Below are 18,134 nucleotides of genomic sequence, written 5' to 3' on the forward strand. Positions count from 1 at the left end.
AAGAATCTAGGCCCATGTTGTATAAGCTTGTTCAGCTTGCCAGTTTAGAATGCGAAAAGTAGTCTGAATTTGTCCCTAGTGTCCCATACTGAGATTGTAAACCCCCATTAGCAACTTGACATGGCGCATGCCTTGTAGTTGTTGCCAATATCTCTCTCTGCCTACTCTTTCTTCCTTGCGGAGCAGTTCCTTTATGGTATGGGGACCGCGATGAAAGGTTCAGGCGCTAGCATGTTAATAGATGAGGTGGAGCGGGCGAGCTCATCAACCAGTTCATTCCCATCTATACCTTTCAAATGGTATGTGCGTGCTGCTATTGGTCAATGACCGAATCATTTGAGCGCTTGTGTGAAAACAAAAGGTAACCTTTTCAAATAAAATTTTGTAAAGAGCGATTCATTTCATATATTCATTATTAAATTAAATCTACTTGAGTTTAATTTTTATAGGCGTCTGAACTTGTAACAACACCTACGGCGGCAGAACTAAGTACATTAATTTAAATACATTCCGATTTAGCTCCTAATCTGTCAGCTCCAGTTTAGACCCCAATAACGACTTTCCTGATTTCGTTTCAAAACATTCTTGTTTTTACTTTTTCTCCGTTGATTCAAGTTCTTACCGCATTTACATTTATTTATAATTACTTACACATGTATACAAATATTGGTCCACGGCAATTTTATTTGTGTTCAAAAAAGTTGAATGTATTTGTTTTTGGATTGGTGGGAAAAAAACCTATTACCTACCTGACAAGTGCACAATACATTTATTGGTTTACTTGTACGGCTACTTTTAAAATTAATTCTCTGCTGTTTTGGTTGGTTCAGTTGGTGTTGTTACAGCTAAGTAAAACAAAAAAACATTTGTTTATTGTTCTTGTTCTCGAAAATGTTTAAATTACATTTGTTAATTTTTATTTCAAGAAAGCGATGAATTACATTTATTATATAATTGTAATATTCGCTCAGGTCCGCTAAGACGCAACAGTGTTGTGGCTTCAAAATTATTATGCCATCATCATTTTGATACAAATATACAACAGTAGCAGTATTTATTGGTATTTTGTGCCGCCACATTAAGTTATTGATAGGTTTGGTTGGCAGTACTAAAATTATTTTATATAAACTCATTTCCGCTGATTTGGAAATGCAACACTGTTAGCAAGCGTAATTCAACTGTCACTTTTGACATTTCACTACAGCGAAATTCATGCCACCGCTATTTACAATTTTCTGCTAAGATAAACAATTTTGCGGCATATTAACATTTAGCAAAATATTTTAAATAAACTAAAGTACTAATCATAAATATATAAGTAAAATCTGGAATTTTATAATGTTTTACCATGTAAGTTACTGCATGATTTTATTATCGCTGTTAATAAAATGTTTTATTTTTATTTTCTAGATCTCACTGGAACATGAGATTCTTTTGCATCCGCGTTATTTCGGGCCACAATTGCTGGAGACTGTAAAGCAGAAACTTTATACCGAAGTAGAAGGTACGTGCACAGGAAAGTATGGTTTCGTGATAGCTGTGACCACAATTGATCAAATTGGCTCCGGCGTAATACAGCCAGGTCAGGGATTTGTGGTGTATCCTGTGAAATACAAAGCAATCGTTTTTCGGCCGTTCAAAGGGGAGGTATTGGATGCCGTTGTGAAACAAATAAACAAAGTAATTTTATTTTATTTAATAAAAAATTGTGGGCAATATTCAATTATTTATTTTGGCTTTGTGCAGGTTGGCATGTTCGCGGAAATTGGACCACTCTCTTGCTTTATATCACACCATGTAAGTGTTAAATTAGTTTTCATTGGATAGTGGAAAATTTATTGGCTCTTCTATTGCAGTCCATCCCTGCTGATATGCAATTCTGTCCGAACGGTAATCCACCATGTTACAAATCAAAAGATGAAGATGTGGTAATTTCGGGTGAGGACAAAATACGTCTCAAAATTGTTGGTACACGTGTGGACGCGACCGGAATTGTAAGTACCAATTGCATAATGACAAAATAAGTTTTAATAGTAGTTTGTTTACAGTTCGCGATCGGTACACTTATGGACGATTACTTAGGTTTAGTGTGCAGTTAATTTCTTTGTTTATTTCTTTTGTAGTCTGACCATAAATACTATAGTGAGCAAATGCTTATGCATTTATATGTACGAAATACATGTAAAATTAATTGAATTTAAAAAGTAAAAATGCTGTTTAAATAGATATTTATATTTTAATATTGCGATTTTCTTTTTTTTTTTTGTTTTTTAATATACAACATATATAGTATAAGCTAAATATGAATTTCTAAAATAATTTGAATTTAACTGCAATTTAGGAAATAAGCATAAATTGGCGTCTTAATAGAGTAAACTTGATTAATACACTTGTTATTTAAAGGAATTATATAACATACATACATATAGAGTAAATATATAGTAAATACTATACGTGTACTATGATTTCAATTTGACTAAGAAATGTTTGTTACAATTTACGAGAGTCACTTTACACTTTATAGATAAGCAGCGTTATTGAAAGCATACTTAGTTACGAATTACGCTATTTTAAGTACATCGATATTTAAAAGGGAATGTGCATTTCCATTACTTTTTCGCAACTTTAAAACTTAACAAAAACTTACTATTACGCCTATTAATTAAAGTTTGCACACTAAATTTTACTAAAAGAAATTAGATTCATATACAAATGCATTAGATTTCATTCCGTCGTTGCTGCTGTAATACTCACAAATCCCACGAGAATAAATGGTGCTTTACAAGCATGTCACGGACACCATCCTTCAGTGGTTGTGACTCTTTGCCCCTTTTAGGCGGTAATTCCCAGTCTGGATTCAAATTGAAAGCGAATTGTGAAAGTATTCGAAGTTCACATTTGATTTGCACCCAGCCTGGCGAATCAATATAACTCCAGGGATAATACCACTTCTGTACAACTTCCTGACACGAACACAACACTTCCAGCCACAAATGTAGCACCTGTTCATTCAGTCCAAGGCATATAAGTGAGCGTAACTTGACATCCATTTGCGCATGCGCCTCATCGTGTGATTGATTAACTGCCTGCACGCAGCGAAACAATAGCTCTTCCGGTGTCAATACTTTGCCATCTTCATCCAAGCGATATGTCTTACATAGCACTAGGCGGCTGTAAACCGATTCGAAATCTTTCTCAACTTCACGAGTGGCTGCCTCTTCAATGAAAAGCCATGGATGTATTGGACCACCCAGAAACGAGGGTCTCTTCATGCCATGTTCGAGAAAAGCTTTAATCGATGGCGCCAATGTACCGCGCACCAAATCTGTTACGGTTTCAGAAATCGCATCGTCGCCAGCCGAAGTGTATAGCTTACTGCGCTCGTCTAGCAACTCAACGAATTTGGCAGGGAACCAGCCGCGCAGTCCATTTAGTTCTCCCACCCAACAGTGTTCATCCTTTTGACTAATTATTGTGATGATGTCGTTTTTACGGAAGCCCAATTCGTCATCATCATGTCGTTCGAAGTCGTGTAACGCCTTCGCTCTTCTTTTCCGTCGACGCGCCACATTAATGAAATTTTCATGATCCTTCGCATGCGAATCAGTGCTATAATTTGCTGTCAATTGTATGTGTGCTGCCAATTTTGGCTCAATGGTAATGAAGTGGCGCGCTACTTTCAATATTGCCTCACGTAAGTCTACCAGAATTTCGGTCTGTCGTATATTCTTATTTTTCAGTTCCACAGAATCTGGCTCGCCACGAAAGAGGAGCGTTTCTAAGATAGATTTGCTTTTTCGCACTTGTCGGCGAGCCAAATGTTGTTTGGGTAGATTCGGGACCGCCTCAGGATTACCAACAAGTCCACCTTGGTCTGCCATAAGATAGGCAAGATGCCGTCGACGATGAGTGTCAATGACAGTTTGACTTAAAGAGCCACCCACCTCAAGGGCTTGATGGAAAAGTATCTACAATATATATGTTTACATTTTAAGACTTTAAGATTACTTAGAAAAATGGCCAAACAAACCTGAACGTCATCCACTTCGCCAGGTATGTCAGATAAGGAATTGAATATCTGAGCGGAGTTCTCAAGATTTTGCAAATCCTTTTCTTTCAGCTTCAGCATACCCAACGTGAGTTGGAAGAGAACAATGCTGCCGTCATAAAAAAACCAATCCCAAATGCGCACCAATATCTTCATATGTACTACATTGGCGAATAGTGTCAGAAACCAATGTAATGTTATAAGCGATAACTCGATGTCGTGTTTCTTCAGTGTTTCATCAACCGATGTTAGATAATTAGCAATCAAAGTTTGCATAACACGTTGATCAGCTTGTATGCCCAATAATGTTGAGGAATAGTACGAAGCGGGTAACAAATCTTCTACTATAGTCGCCATCATCCAGAAAGCATTTTCTTCCTCCATGAAAAGCAGCAAGCAAGCGGCTATTACACCAGTACCTTGACAGTAACCGATATCTGGAAAAAGCCAAGCGATGCCGCGTAGTATCCGGCGCAGACGTGGTATTCCTGTGCCATGCGGGTTGCTGAAGCACGCATTTGTTGGTAGTATACGCAAGAGATCTTTCTCAATTTGTTTTGAGGTCATAAGTTGATCATTCCCTGAGGCTAAATAAATAATACATTAAATAAATAATCACAAAAACATCACTGCTGCAAATTGTCACCTTTAACAATATCGTGATAACTTGTTTCGCTTTTCTGCTTTTTGGCCAATGCGCCAGATAATCGCATCCACATTTGCGCTCGTAATGAGTGGGGTATACCCTCACGAACCATACTACGCAATTTTTCAGTGCGTGGGAGCATAACATCTACATTTTCCCAAGTTAATTCAGTAGCCTCTTTGTTGTGTGAAAACTCTAAGTGCGCAATCCATTGTAAACGTTGTTGGGCATCTTCTACGAATGGCTGGGAAAGCAGTTTGTTTGAACTTTGTTCTGGACCGTCCTCCTCTTCCACCCGAAAACCGAATTCGTCAAAACGATAATCAGGTTGATCGTTCGGACCAGTTGGTTCTGCCTCGGGTTGGCCCAGCTTCGCAAGAATCTCTTGCGGCCACATTGATGGCGTTAGTGCAGAGAACGGACCACCGGGACTTGGTCGTAAGCCATCAATCACACACAGTTCTTCCATCATTGGTGGCAGTTCATCCAAATTGTCATCTTCCGAACAGTTTGTCTGCAACTTTTTCTGATTACGATTCATTTTAATTTTTAGATAAAAAGATAAAGATATGATAAGCAGCGTTGAATATGTGAAAGGAGAGCTGAAAATTGCTTACAATATGTTCTTCGCGTCCAACATAACCATCATGTCCTCGGCCGAAAAAACTTTCCATAGTTTTTAATTAAAGCCTCGTGGCGCTTATATTTTATAAATTAGATTTTTCCTACACTTTTATTAATTATTGACAAATATCTTTTAAAAATAATGATTTCACTTTTCTCGATAATAATAGGACAGAGTTTTTGACACTTGTGGGTGCCTTTGTTGACATGGGATTAATGGTAAACAGTGTTGGAAAATAATATTTTGTACATGATAATTTAGGAGAGAAATAACAACAAAGTTTTTGTGGGATTAAAAATTTACTCACTATTTGTTAAATAGAATTACCGTTAACTGCTTAATTATGTCTCAACTTGTTTGTATTTCAAATAACAATTGAAAAAATAACAGATTTTGTTTTATTTCGGAAATATCAACCATTCAGATTAAAAAGTACTTAGTAGAATTAATGGTTTTTGTATTATTAAACACTTCTTAGTCTTCGATAAAACATTTAATTTTGTACTCTCAAATGCATTTTTTTAACAACAACAGATCAAAAAATAACCCGTTGTTTTCTAACTGGGTAATTAATTCAAAGGCTGGTATCAGAGAACGTATATTTATATAAATATAACGTATATAAATATACGTTCTCTGGTATGTTCTTACTCTCGCTCTCTGTTTATTTGTTTATCTATTGTCAAATACAGCTGATAGCAAAAGAGAAATTTTTGTCTGCGTTTACAAATAAATTTGGATGGGTAGACATAACTTTTTAATTAATAAATTTTGTACTCGATTATAAAATAAAAGTGTGCATAAATATGAATGTTAAACCAATAATTACATGTAAGTTGGTAAATGTAATAACAATTGCTTTTCAAAGATCAAACTTTTATTTTTAAAGATTCGGGAGCTGGGCCATTATTTCGTTCTTTGGAAGCACAAATTCTCAACGCTATTCCACTAGATACCTGCGAATGGAGACGTACATTTCATCGCCCCACCAAGCAAGTGCGTTTAGAAGCACAAGCACAACCTTTCAACGTAAACGTGTTGGAAAAGTATAAGAAAGGAGAATGGAGTATACTGGAGCACCCAATTTTACATATATTCGTTACGGAGTGCAATGTATTTTGAAACAAATTAGTTCTTAACTTTTGCACCTATATAAAATCCATTTGATTACAGGATTTGGATACTTATAAAGCAAACGCGCATGAAGAAATTAAAAATTGGTTAAAGCAGTTGACAGCATTTGGTATTTCTGATTGGATGATATTATTAGTGGAGACCCTGGATGTACGCAAAGCAAAAAACATATTACCACGTACGACAGTGTTGGATAAAATACGACAAGATTTTGCTACGAAGAATGACGATCGTTGTATCTCGGTGCTAAATCCTGCGAAATTCGAACAAAAATCTGCTGAATCTTTCCGTTGTTTAGTCCAACGCATCAGGTTAGTTATTTTTTTATATATTATAAATTATCTTACAATTATCTCAGCACATGTGTTTATATATAGGTTTTTAATGCTCGCTAGTTATAATCGCAATATTGCTAAATATGAGGAACTCATACGTAGTAGACGAGAAAAACGAAATCATGAAGGCTGGGACTTTCGCCAATATTTCTTTATGCAAGAAGACTTAGCACTTGTATTTGAGAAACTTGAATTACACACCGAAGCACTTATACAATATGACGAGTTGGACGCCATGTTCTCGCAATTTATAACTAACTCGGGTTTTGGCGAAAAACAAAAATGGTTGGAATACTTCAAGCAACCATTATGTTCTTTTCATGGTATCTGTTTAAATCGACGAGATAAATTTGAAATACGCAAAAAAATTAAAAACAGCCCAGTATCCATATTGGAATTTCGAAATTACCTTTTTGAGCGTCAAGCGCATCTTTTGCAGCAAAACAATGAAACACCCGAAATCGCTAGAAGACTGTTAAATTTCTTATTTTCTACTTTACGTGAAATAGAACTTGTCAAATTAGATACTCCGGAGGGTGCTCTGTCATGCTGGGAATTCGTTTGTGCTTTGGAAGTTCTACAAACGTGTGAGCAGGCCATGGAACCGAATGAAGTTATCTGTTTTCAACATTGCGCTCCCATCTGGAATCTAGCAAAGGATAAATTATACGAATTGGGAAAATTGTGTGGCTTACTCCCCGGCTTTACGCCTACGTCCGAACAATTGCACATCGTCGTACAGTTATCAGCGGGTATTGGTGATTCACCGCTAGAGCAGTCGCAGTTTTTGAATCCCACACCGCAGATCTCAGAGCAAAGACGCGACCGCTCGCCTAATCGTCGACCTAAGAAATCGGCAACAGATCAACTGAAAGAAGCTTTAGGATCTAATCAAGCATTTGAAAAACTTTATCTGGAATTAGCTGAATTAGCTATTAGTACATACAAACACGTTTCACGAACTCGTTCAGCGCGACTAGTGGGCTTGGACTTGGGTAATTTTTATTGTGCACTCAATGAGCCACACAAGGCTGTTGGTTTCTTTACCGACTTATTGCGCGAATTAAAGGCTGAAAATTGGCACACATTAAGCTCTCAAACATTGTTGGAACTAGCTAACTGTTACCGCAAAATGGGGGACTCGTTGGCCTATACGAAAACATGTAGTTCCATTTCTTGTTGCCAAGAGCTGGAAATGCTGGTACGCTCATTTTATTTCGATGAGTTTCTCAAATCGGTGAAGACAATGACTACTACTTTATCTGCACAACCTTCAATGGAGAATGCCAATTACTGCGTGCTGGAAGATCATTTTCGCATTTGTGATATAAATGTGCTCAATGCTGAACCAATAATACAGGATGACATAGTGTTAGTACAGTTAAAACTGGAGAGCTTATATCCACGTGAAGTAGTCGCTGAAAGCATACAATTCTCCTACGAGATGCATGTCGCGCCACTGACTGGTGAGGCCACAACCCCACCTTCAATGCTGGTGGTTAGTGGCACGAAAGGTGGAAAGCTTACTAAAGCACCAACGGCATCGCCACTCAAAGAGTCGCGTCTGAAAATGTCACTTCGTTTAGACTACAAACAGGATAACACGCTGGATTGCGCATCGGTAGCATGCGACCTGCCCAAAGTCAAACAACCGGTGCGTCGCACGAGTAGCACCAAACGCAAGCTTTCGCCCAGTGTCCAGTCGGATTTTACAAATTTCGTATCCGTGGAGAACATCGCTATACAACCTGGCACTAATATAATCGAACTGAAATCGAAAGCGACGCGTGTGGGCACTTGGGATTTCAAACAGGTATGCTAATTATGAATTCCATTGTAGTATATTGATGAAGTAATGTCTTTGTGTTTGTTTTAGATGCGCATTTCTATATCTCAATTGGAATTTTTCTCCGAGCATTTGCCTTTCAGAGTACCACCATTTGTGATCACTACCAAACCGGCTGAGGCGGTGCTGAACTTCAAGAACTTAATTGCTGGCATTGAGCAGCCGGTACGCCTAACTGTTTCAGGCGGCAGCTTCATTTTTCCAGCGGATGCCAAAATAACACTGAAATGCTCAAAAAATCTGCGCATACGCATGGCGCGTTCAAAGGAAAACAGCCAGCCACTAAGTGACAAGGACGGCATTCTTCAAGAAAGCACCATGGACACAAAATCTAACACCGTTGTGCAAGACGATTCTACATTTAGCAGTGTGCTGCAAGTGTCTTTGCACAATTTCAAGTCTTTTGAGGAACGTGAAATCGCTTTGGAAGTGCTAACCGATTTGCCAGGCCGCAAAATATCGAAACATTTGGAGCATTATGTTACACTGACATGCCCCTGGTCACGCAATGAGCTGCAGATTGCGATTGATTTTCAACCGGCGCTTGAGGCTCAATGTCGACTGCATACGTGTGGCACGCAAAAGTTTTTGCATGTCGTCATGAAGGGGCTCGAGGCGAATTTATACCTAACCGAAGCCAAGGTGAAATGTGATGTGGCGGGTGTGCGTTTAATGGATCTGAATCCACCAACGCAGTCATGTGTTGTAGGCATCTTACTAGCGTTATGCATATTTAATTTTACTAGTTGAAATTAATAGCTTCTTTTTTATTTAGCAAATCTATAAAGGTCTGACGGTATCTTATCTTTATGAAATTCAAGTGGAGCCTCTAAAGGCGGAGATAGAGCTGCCTGCGGTCATCAAGGTGCACTTTATAACAAAATACTCAACTGTTGAAAATCCACAATTGTTACGCAACTACGGCTGCGCTTTCGATTTGGTGGATTATACAACACTTTTCAAGGTGCAGACTCAACTTGAGCCGAACGAGCTGTGTCGTTTACGCTCAGTGTGTAATTTGAATTTGAAAATAACCAAGGTGCATGAAAATCCCTACGTGGATCTTATGTACGAGGTGCTGAGTGATCAGAATTTATGGGCCGTTTGTGGGCGTTCCGCAGGTTGGTCATATTTGATATATACGTTTATATTTTTAGATTTTATTTGAAATGGTAAAAGTGAAGTAATTTGTTTGGAGTAAAATATAATTTGGTTATTATTATGTATAAAGAGAATTCCATCCGATTGGGAAAAGCACCATTTTTGTACCTTGAACGGGGTATGTTAAGTTTGCCATGAAGTTTGTAACAAAGGGAAGGTAATGCTGGAGACCTTATTAAATATTATATTGGTAGAGATAATTGGCTTAACGAGCCAAGTCCATTTTTTCATGTCTTTCTGGATGTCTGTATATACGCAAATCGCTGAATTTTTGAGATATCGCGCTGAAATTTTGCATACGTGCTTTAATTTCCAAAAAGCTGCTCATTTGTCGGAACCGCCGATATCGGACCACTATAGCATATAGCTGCCATACAAAATGAACGTTCAACAGCAAGTAGTTGTATGAAAAACATTTTTATTTGATAAGTTATCTTCACGAAATTTGGCATAAATTATTAACTGAAAGAACGCTACAAAATCTGAAGAAATTTTTTTGATTCGGATAACTATAGCATATAGCTACCATATAAACTGAACGATCCTTGAACGACACTTGTATGGAAAACTTTTTTATTTGTTGAGATATCTTAACGATATTTGGCATAAATTATTGTTCAAGCCAACCGTACCAACTCCGAACAAATTGTTCAGATCGGACCACTGCAGCATATAGCTGCCATACAAACTGTAAGATCAAAATAAAGACTTTGTATGGAAACTATTTATTTGCGGGGGTATTCTAGCTTCGTTGCAAACGAAGTTAACATTTTGTTTTTGCATAAATTTATTTGCCGCAATCGGTGCGTAGCATAAGTCAACGAATTCTTTACTTTGCCATTATCTTTATATATGTATGTATGTATGTACGTATATACATTAAGTTTTTTAAATTCTTCATGTATAGTAACAACTTTTCTTTATTTTAATTTAACTTTTACGAAAAGTATGCGGTGAGTAACCTTTTCGTTTTATATAGAAAACATATTAGATTTATAATTTTCATTCACACTCTCATAAAATATAAGATGCTTATATGAATTTTTTACCGTTACAGGCGTCGTTTCAATGAAAGATGTGAATAGTCACTCAATCTCCTTGGATGTGATGCCATTGAGCACGGGTTTCCTACCCATGCCGAATATACGCTTGTCACGTTATACAGCCGGTGGCAAAAACAAAACTGACACACACTCCAAGGTGACCCCATTTCCGCAAGGACAAGTATACAATAGCACCAAAAGCATGCAGATACACGTTATAGCCAGCAGCAATGGTGAACAATAGAGTTAAATGGAAAATGAAAAAGAATGAATATTTACCAATTAACTATAGTTATTTTATTCAAAGGCAATCTGTGAAAGTATTATTGTTGCAATATTTTGGAAAAAATAGTGTTTGTATTCAAAAAAAAAATTAGTTTGTTTAATAGTTTACTTGTAAGGAAATGCTAATGACTCATCGCATTGTAATTTTTTGCTAAAATTATAGATGTACTGAAATTGCATACTCTTACTGTAATGTGGAAAGTTCGCCCAGGCACTTTTATAATTTGATGACATGTTTCTAAAACAGTTAAAATGTTTGATTGGGCTCATATGTTAATGGTCTTTGCCCTCTTAGTGATCTTTCGTTTTGGATTTTTCTATTATATATTTCAGTGAAGGGTGGCTTATACAAATTAATATTACATATATTATAACTAATAAACTTGCATTTCTCAAAAATATATATATGTATGTATGTATATGGTTTTATCTATCTTTTACCATACAGAATTCATATTCAAGAATTATTGTGCATAAAAGTTGTATATTGAATTTTTCTAGAAAACCTCTTTTATTGTAAAAACACTATAATTCATTGGACAATTTCTCGATTTGTTCACGATGCAACCGATAAAAATGCCACTCCTCACTCTCGGTCAAATCCTCGGCACCCATACGATTATAGAATTTTCGCGCTGGATTCCAGCCAAGCACATGAAAATCCAGGCGTTGACAGCCATATTCCTTCGCTTTTGCCGCAACAGCACTGAACATGTAAGCGCCGGCACCCAGCTTACGATATGCGGGACGCACGTAAATGTCTTCAAGAAAATAGGATTTCCCTTGCCATGTTGAGTAGGCGTAGAAGCAAATGCTATAGCCGATGGTGACGCTGTTAAGGGCGAATAAGAAAGAAAGAATTAAGGACTAAGTTATTAAAGCTATGTATGGTGAGAGTATACATAGGTATTGCCAATTGGATTTGTATTGTTGTGTGTAAATTGTGATTTGTTGAGAATGGTTGAAATGTGTGCCGAACTTATCAGTAGACAAACAGAGGTGAATGGAGAAAAGTATGCAGAAATGTAGACATATAACTTTTATGTATGCATGTACAAATGTATATACATATATCCGCACGTGCATGTATGGGTGATTTGCTTTTCAAATTGATACATTTTGTTCCAGCTTATCGGTGTCTAATGGCAAATATTTAAGGTGGACTATGTCAGCGGGTATTTGTCTATGTCAACCTTTTTGATGGGTTCTTATGTGTAAACAATGTAAGCAGTGTATAAATACATACATATATACATAAATATTTCGGTGTCTACGTATATTCTGATTTGTGATTTATTTGAGGAGCGCTCATAATGGTTTCGGTTTGCAATAGCTATTGTTTTATAGAAAATGCAATCGTACATAAGTATGTATATAAATGCTACATAGCATTAATGATGAAATAAGCTGTGAGCATATTCATTAAGAATAAGTTTGAACTCGCCGCAACAACAATAACAACTATAAATTTGAATATCTATTCACCGGCAAAAATTTCCGGCAAGTCTTGACGGCAAATTACTTACGGCGTGGGTTGTTCTGCACTTTGCTGGTCGAGCACATATATATGACAAAATTCCTGTCCACCGTCGAGTCCTGCGTCGCGTATTAAATCTGCAAAGAAAATACATGTGTTACAAATGCAGATATGTATGTATGCTTATGATCAAGTTTAAATGTAAGTTAAATATACTTACCTTTCTCTGTTAGTTTCGGACCATCGCTCATCTTTTCGAAATCAGCCAACTCCTAGGGGGAAAAAAAGAGACACATCACTAAATTGCCAAGCCTACATGCAATTCAATATTCGAATCCGATTTATAATCAAATATATGTCTGATTATTATTCTTTTTCACTCACCTGTATCATTTCACGTACCGCGCCGATATCGTCGATTTTTGCACGTCTAAAGGTGAATATTGGTTTAGACGCCATCGCTTTTTCTATGAATTAATTACTGATGTTTTTAATTTAGGATTAAAAATAATACTCTATTTTGCAAATTACTCAGCTCGCTGTTTTCTAAAGATTCGCTTATCAGGAAAATTTAGTCAAACTGACATGTTATCATTAGAATGGTCATTAAAGCAAATTTAGGGTTGCCATGCCAAACATTTTTTCGGTTATTTTAAAAATTAGAATGAAAACGACTAAGTCAAAAATAACAATTTTGCCAACTCTCTGTCAATTTGTGAATGCGATACCAAAAGAACTGCGCTGGCTTGGCGGCCAAGAATTAATAAAGCCAATTTTGATATCTCGTTAGAACCGTATTCCAGTGAGGGAGCTCTGCATCGGCCGAAACAAATCGTCAGCAGCGGCAAAATAACCATTTTAAAATCATGCAAACCACTTTTGGCACATTAGCTCATCTAGAGCATGCTTCTCATAAACTTCCACCAAAACGCTATGACTTTCGGCTGAGGGTACAAAATTCAGGTACAAAAATGGACATGTTTGAGTGAAAAAATTATTGTTGTTTGTGGTTCATACTTATGTATTACGTATAGTAAAAAAGATGTAGAATGATAGTTTTTGTTGTTGTAGCTGAATAAAACATTCTTAAAGTATTCTGGAGGAATGCTGCCGGCTTCACAGTCCTTGGCCGGTTACGTAGACTCGACTGTCGCGGGAACTCGCAGTAGCGTACTATGAGCAAAAAATAGTACGACTTTGTTGATAATTTTAAAATTCTTAATTTATTCTTCAAAATCTATGTTATCCCCCTCAAAGTAATCTCTCTTGGCCCCAATAAACTTGCGCCAACTTTTTTTCCAGATCTCGAGACAGTTGTTAAAGTCAATTTCCGGAATAGCCTTCAATGCGATTCACGTTCATTGTCTTCAATTGACTCCAAACGATTTCCCCGGAGCGGTCGTTTAGTTCGCTGAATAGCCAAAAGTCACCCGGAGCTAAATCAGGGGAATACGGTGGTTGCGGCACGATATTGATTGAAAATTTGGCGAAAAACTCACGAGGAATCAATGCAGTATCCGATGATGCAAAAACCAAGAGTTTTCGGCCCATAATTCCGAATACAGTTTGGTCGGTCGAAAAGAATTCGGAGTTCACCACACCTCGATAATCGAAGAAAACTGTCAACACACTCTTAATTATTGACCTATGTTGACGTGTTTTTTCGGCTTCGGCTCATCTTATCACGATAATCGACAGGTTGATCGTGTATTTCCGGATTGTAAGCATGCATTTAAGACCCATAGTCAGTAATAATACGTTTCATGACATCGTGGTAGTCGGAAAGCATTGTTTCGCAGACGTTAATACGACGCTTTTTTTTCGAAAAAATTAAGTGATTTTGGAACCAATCGTGCTTTTACTTTCTTTATGCCCAAATGATCTTTCAAATGTTTTTCACTGATCCTTCCGATATTCCAACGATGCCAGTAAGATCTCAGACTGTTAATCATCGTTTCTCAAGCACCAAATATTTTATTGACGTGTTGATCATCAGTTGATGTTGATGGCCATTCTGGACGTGGTTCGCCTTCAACGCATTCTTGACCCTCTTTGAATGATTTGTACCAATCAACAACACTTGCTTGTGACAAATAATTATCACCGAAGGCCTTTTCGAACGTTCTGAACGTTTCGGCACCAGAAATTTGATTCCGCTCACAAAATTTAATGCAACTTCGTCGGTGAATAGTTTCACTCATCGTAAAAATCGTCGAATGTACTTTATGTACTTCAGAGAGGAAATCGTATACTAGACACTGATGATTATTTTGATGTAACATTTGGCACAGGTGTCACTGACAGTCATTCAAACCTAAAAAAAAAATTTCGACTAATGAGTTTTCGCGCGAAATTGAAATAAAAAGTCTTACTATTTTTTGCCCACAGTAGTATAATATTAGTTTGATATAGGATGGGCAAAACATTTCTATCCTAATGCTGCTTCGTGCATTTTATTAATTTCTGTTTTAAGAGCTTTCTTTAGAAAACCTTGAAATTTTTGTCTCCACATATTCTTCATCACATCTCAAATTGAAAATCTTTTGAAAAACGGTTGTGTGATTTGAATTCGGTGTTTTGGAACAATATTCAAAAGTTATGCCTCAAAGTGCAATATCATTTCATCTAATATGTACACTATGCACCGTTATGTGTGTGTGTATGTTTTTGAACACTGATTTGTTACTTTAACTAAGTCATTATGGCAGCATAATTCAGATTTTTGGAATGGAAATTAAATCTTTTCAAGAAACAAAGTGAAATAAATAAGTGTGTATGTATGTATTCTTATTTTCTTATCGCTGCCACCAAAGACGAAGGCAGAGGTGTAATAGGGTTACGTTATAAATACCTAAGTATATAATGTATGTATGTAAATATGTATAACATATTTTATGTAGGCATCGAGTACACTTTGTTGCTTATCGCATCCACCGCGTACTCGTTGGTTGGCTGTCAGTAAACATAAGTGACCTTTTCACCAGCAAGCCAACTTATTTTCTGTTTTTGTTTTTATGGCAGAACATTTATGTCTCACTGTCAATAATAAGAGTATTAAACGCTACATGCAAACATCCATTTATGTACATACATACATATTTATTCATATTTATACATGTGTGTATGTACATATGTATATGCTCATACGCATGTGCCAATGACTTGTACAAAGCATTAAAAATAACTGAGAAATAACATAATTTTCCATTTATGCCGTTAAAGTGTACTTGCCTTATCTCTATAATTCACTGCTCCGTTGTTGACGTGCTGACTACATATTAGCCCTTATGCCTTTATATACATACATACCTATGTATACATACTTATATATTTGTACATCCTATATAAGTGATTTTGTTGAAAGATCAGAAATTGCAAAGAATTCAGTTCTTTAACAAGACCAACAAGTTGCTGTCGTGGTCTTTAGTAAAATGTCATAACTGACTAGATTTATACCCATAAGGCATGTGGATTCCTTATACTGGCAGTTGTGCTTTGTTCTTAGGCAAAGAATTGTTAAGAAGGCTTGCTCTTCGGACCTCTCCTCCTTGCAGTCCACCTGCAGCATGCCTCATCTGAAGTGGACGCCATGGAAGGACGCCGGGTAGTTAAGAGGCAGCACTGTCATCTGGATGACTTTAAGAGCATCCGCATATCTGCGCCGTCCCTCCTCCACCCGGTGGGAATTTGGTGCGGAGGGTTGGCCTACGACAACTTGTACACTGCTGCGCTTCAACCATTTGGAGCTTGTGGCGTAATTGGCCGCTATTCCGTTTCGCGGTTTAGGTTTGGGCAGTCAAATGCGCTGCCTTTTTGCTACCTCGCCTGGCTGTTGGGGTAGCGCTAACCGGCCAGCGGATCCGCGTCCCACTGCCTCGCCTGCGATGGTACGTGGATTTGCTTTGTTGCAGGGGAGGTACTACTTCCTCTGACCCTGTCCTTAGCTAGTGCCTCCGTCACCTTAGGAATCTTACCCTCTCGGAGGTGCCTCAGGTACCACTTTAGATTAGAGGGCCATCGTGCCCGTGTGAATTTCCGGCTGGTGGTAGAGGGGCAAATGGCCACCCTTTTTACTTTTCTTCATCCTTCCGCGAGCACCTTCGATATCCGCGAGAAGTGACTCCCCCGAATCTGAGCAGCTGAGCCTGCTGAAGGGAGCCTTGGTGGTGCTTGCTACCTTCGCAGCAGCCGAATTTGACTTCGCCCGCCTCTGCTCTTTGGCATGCTCATCAAACAGCGCCCTCTCCTCTGCCGAGAGGGCATCTAGGAAGCAAAACTTCCTGCACACCTCTTACATGCAGCGGTGCTGATGTTGTAGTCCATATCGTCGTCCTTTGTCGTTTCTAGTGTCCGTTGCCTTGGTTTACTTTTTTGGGCTGCTGTTGGTTTGTTGTTTGTCGTCTTTGTCTTACGACCCTTGGCTCAACGTGGTGAGTGGTCGGCTCTACGCTGTTGTAGGGGAACTAGAAAGTTCGCGACACCAGAGCCCCATGAAACGGTCTTGGGGTCCGTTCGAATACACCCGAATTCACCTCCTGGCTGCAAATCATCCAATGGGCATGGGAGTCACATAGCACCCTGGTTTAGGAGGTGACAGCTCTTGGTTGTTGCACGCATGCGGCTTCTGACAACGCACAGGTGTGGTGCCATGTTGGTTGGGAAATGCCGTTAAGCTTACAGCTTAAGCCCCTGCACCACGACAAGGTGCCTGCCATTCGCAGAGGAAGAAGTGGCATAGTGAACAGTTTAACGGTTGCGTGTTCGGTGCGCCCAGAGTTGTTCAAGGAATGCAATACCTCATTAGCAGTAGTATCAAACTACTTCCATATCAGATTTGCGTGATCGCAGTGGAATCTCTACAAAGTGTAGAACGAGCCGGTATTCTTTTGGCCTCTTCCGTGGTGCCGCTAGATCTATGGACTACAAGCGAGCTTAGTCAGCAGCATTTGTACGCTGGCGAAATTTTTCTGCCTCAGAAGATAAATTCCAAGTTTCATATCGCCACAGTGATAGTCGGTGTCCGTATCTAATAGGTATTCACTGTCCTATTATCGCTCTCGCGGTGAGTCTAAGTATTTTGCACTTATCAAGGTTGCATAGATAGAGATGTAGTGGATAAATCTAGACACTACCTTCTCCACTGCCCAGCTTTCGGCAGATTAAGGTTAAAACATCTCGAAAAAAATAGAATTAACATAACATATAGTAATATATATAACATATAATATATATATAATATAATATATATCTTTTTTGATTTCCCTGCTATAGAAACATGTCATTACATCCTAATATAGTGTTTCCTTGTAACCTACACTACATTCTTATACACTTGCACTTGCCTTGTTGCTGCGCTTGCCACCCAATCGAGCAATCTTTCAATATATTCCGCTATACAAGCAGCAGTCCAGTGGCTGCAGTGTGAGTTTTGATGCCTTCTTATCAACTTTTGCGCTTATTATTTCTTTCAGATTCGACACATAAGCTGTTCAGTGCATATATATGTACATACATACATTATTTATTCATACTTC

General features: G+C 38.0%; 4 protein-coding genes across 6 annotated transcripts; 2 read left to right on the forward strand and 2 right to left on the reverse strand.

Annotated features, from left to right (window-relative positions):
- The first annotated feature begins 1,205 nt into the window (after nt 1-1,205).
- On the forward strand, nt 1,206-2,203 carry LOC120779623 (DNA-directed RNA polymerase II subunit RPB7). Its single transcript, XM_040111971.1, has 5 exons — nt 1,206-1,350; nt 1,411-1,680; nt 1,747-1,797; nt 1,857-1,994; nt 2,049-2,203. Exons 1-5 carry the CDS (start codon nt 1,339-1,341, stop codon nt 2,097-2,099), a joined length of 522 nt encoding a protein of 173 aa, XP_039967905.1. The 5' UTR covers nt 1,206-1,338; the 3' UTR covers nt 2,100-2,203.
- A 293-nt stretch (nt 2,204-2,496) lies between these two features.
- On the reverse strand, nt 2,497-5,521 carry LOC120782400 (small G protein signaling modulator 3 homolog). Of its 2 annotated transcripts, none has more exons than XM_040114646.1 (4): nt 5,312-5,521; nt 4,695-5,208; nt 4,031-4,635; nt 2,497-3,968 (listed from the first exon to the last, which is right to left on the reverse strand). In XM_040114646.1, the coding sequence occupies exons 1-4, from the start codon at nt 5,366-5,368 to the stop codon at nt 2,751-2,753; spliced, it is 2,394 nt and encodes a 797-aa protein (XP_039970580.1). In that variant the 5' UTR covers nt 5,369-5,521; the 3' UTR covers nt 2,497-2,750. The 2 variants fall into 2 exon arrangements, with proteins under 2 accessions (XP_039970580.1, XP_039970579.1); XM_040114645.1 differs by having other exon boundaries at nt 4,695-5,220; nt 5,312-5,520.
- Nucleotides 5,522-6,025: 504 nt separating this feature from the next.
- LOC120774226 (trafficking protein particle complex subunit 10) lies at nt 6,026-11,509 on the forward strand. Of its 2 annotated transcripts, XM_040103687.1 has the most exons (8): nt 6,026-6,150; nt 6,209-6,432; nt 6,493-6,764; nt 6,831-8,601; nt 8,665-9,339; nt 9,410-9,755; nt 10,743-10,748; nt 10,853-11,509. In XM_040103687.1, exons 1-8 carry the CDS (start codon nt 6,126-6,128, stop codon nt 11,080-11,082), a joined length of 3,549 nt encoding a protein of 1,182 aa, XP_039959621.1. In that variant the 5' UTR covers nt 6,026-6,125; the 3' UTR covers nt 11,083-11,509. The 2 variants fall into 2 exon arrangements, with proteins under 2 accessions (XP_039959621.1, XP_039959629.1); XM_040103695.1 differs by lacking the exon at nt 10,743-10,748.
- Nucleotides 11,510-11,587: 78 nt separating this feature from the next.
- Nucleotides 11,588-13,190, reverse strand: LOC120774241 (thialysine N-epsilon-acetyltransferase). The gene is made up of 4 exons (XM_040103706.1): nt 12,985-13,190; nt 12,821-12,872; nt 12,650-12,737; nt 11,588-11,955 (listed from the first exon to the last, which is right to left on the reverse strand). The coding sequence occupies exons 1-4, from the start codon at nt 13,057-13,059 to the stop codon at nt 11,649-11,651; spliced, it is 522 nt and encodes a 173-aa protein (XP_039959640.1). The 5' UTR covers nt 13,060-13,190; the 3' UTR covers nt 11,588-11,648.
- Between the last annotated feature and the right edge of the window lie 4,944 nt (nt 13,191-18,134).

The sequence above is a fragment of the Bactrocera tryoni genome, chromosome 1 (genome assembly GCF_016617805.1).
Source record: "Bactrocera tryoni isolate S06 chromosome 1, CSIRO_BtryS06_freeze2, whole genome shotgun sequence".
Lineage (NCBI taxonomy): Eukaryota > Metazoa > Arthropoda > Insecta > Diptera > Tephritidae > Bactrocera > Bactrocera tryoni.

Coding starts and splice junctions, on each gene's coding strand:
- LOC120779623 (XM_040111971.1), top strand. Junction 1,798..1,856: donor CTTGCTTTATATCACACCAT/GTAAGTGTTAAA, acceptor CTTCTATTGCAG/TCCATCCCTGCTGATATGCA. Junction 1,995..2,048: donor GTGTGGACGCGACCGGAATT/GTAAGTACCAAT, acceptor GTTTGTTTACAG/TTCGCGATCGGTACACTTAT.
- LOC120774241 (XM_040103706.1), bottom strand. CDS start 13,059: ATGGCGTCTAAACCAATATTCACCTTTAGACGTGCAAAAATCGACGAT. Junction 12,873..12,984: donor CGGTACGTGAAATGATACAG/GTGAGTGAAAAA, acceptor TTTTCCCCCTAG/GAGTTGGCTGATTTCGAAAA. Junction 12,738..12,820: donor TCCGAAACTAACAGAGAAAG/GTAAGTATATTT, acceptor TTTTCTTTGCAG/ATTTAATACGCGACGCAGGA.
- LOC120782400 (XM_040114645.1), bottom strand. CDS start 5,368: ATGGAAAGTTTTTTCGGCCGAGGACATGATGGTTATGTTGGACGCGAA. Junction 5,221..5,311: donor TTGGACGCGAAGAACATATT/GTAAGCAATTTT, acceptor AATCGTAATCAG/AAAAAGTTGCAGACAAACTG. Junction 3,969..4,030: donor GCGAAGTGGATGACGTTCAG/GTTTGTTTGGCC, acceptor TATATATTGTAG/ATACTTTTCCATCAAGCCCT.
- LOC120774226 (XM_040103687.1), top strand. CDS start 6,126: ATGAATGTTAAACCAATAATTACAT. Junction 8,602..8,664: donor GCACTTGGGATTTCAAACAG/GTATGCTAATTA, acceptor TGTTTGTTTTAG/ATGCGCATTTCTATATCTCA. Junction 9,340..9,409: donor CACCAACGCAGTCATGTGTT/GTAGGCATCTTA, acceptor TTTTTTATTTAG/CAAATCTATAAAGGTCTGAC.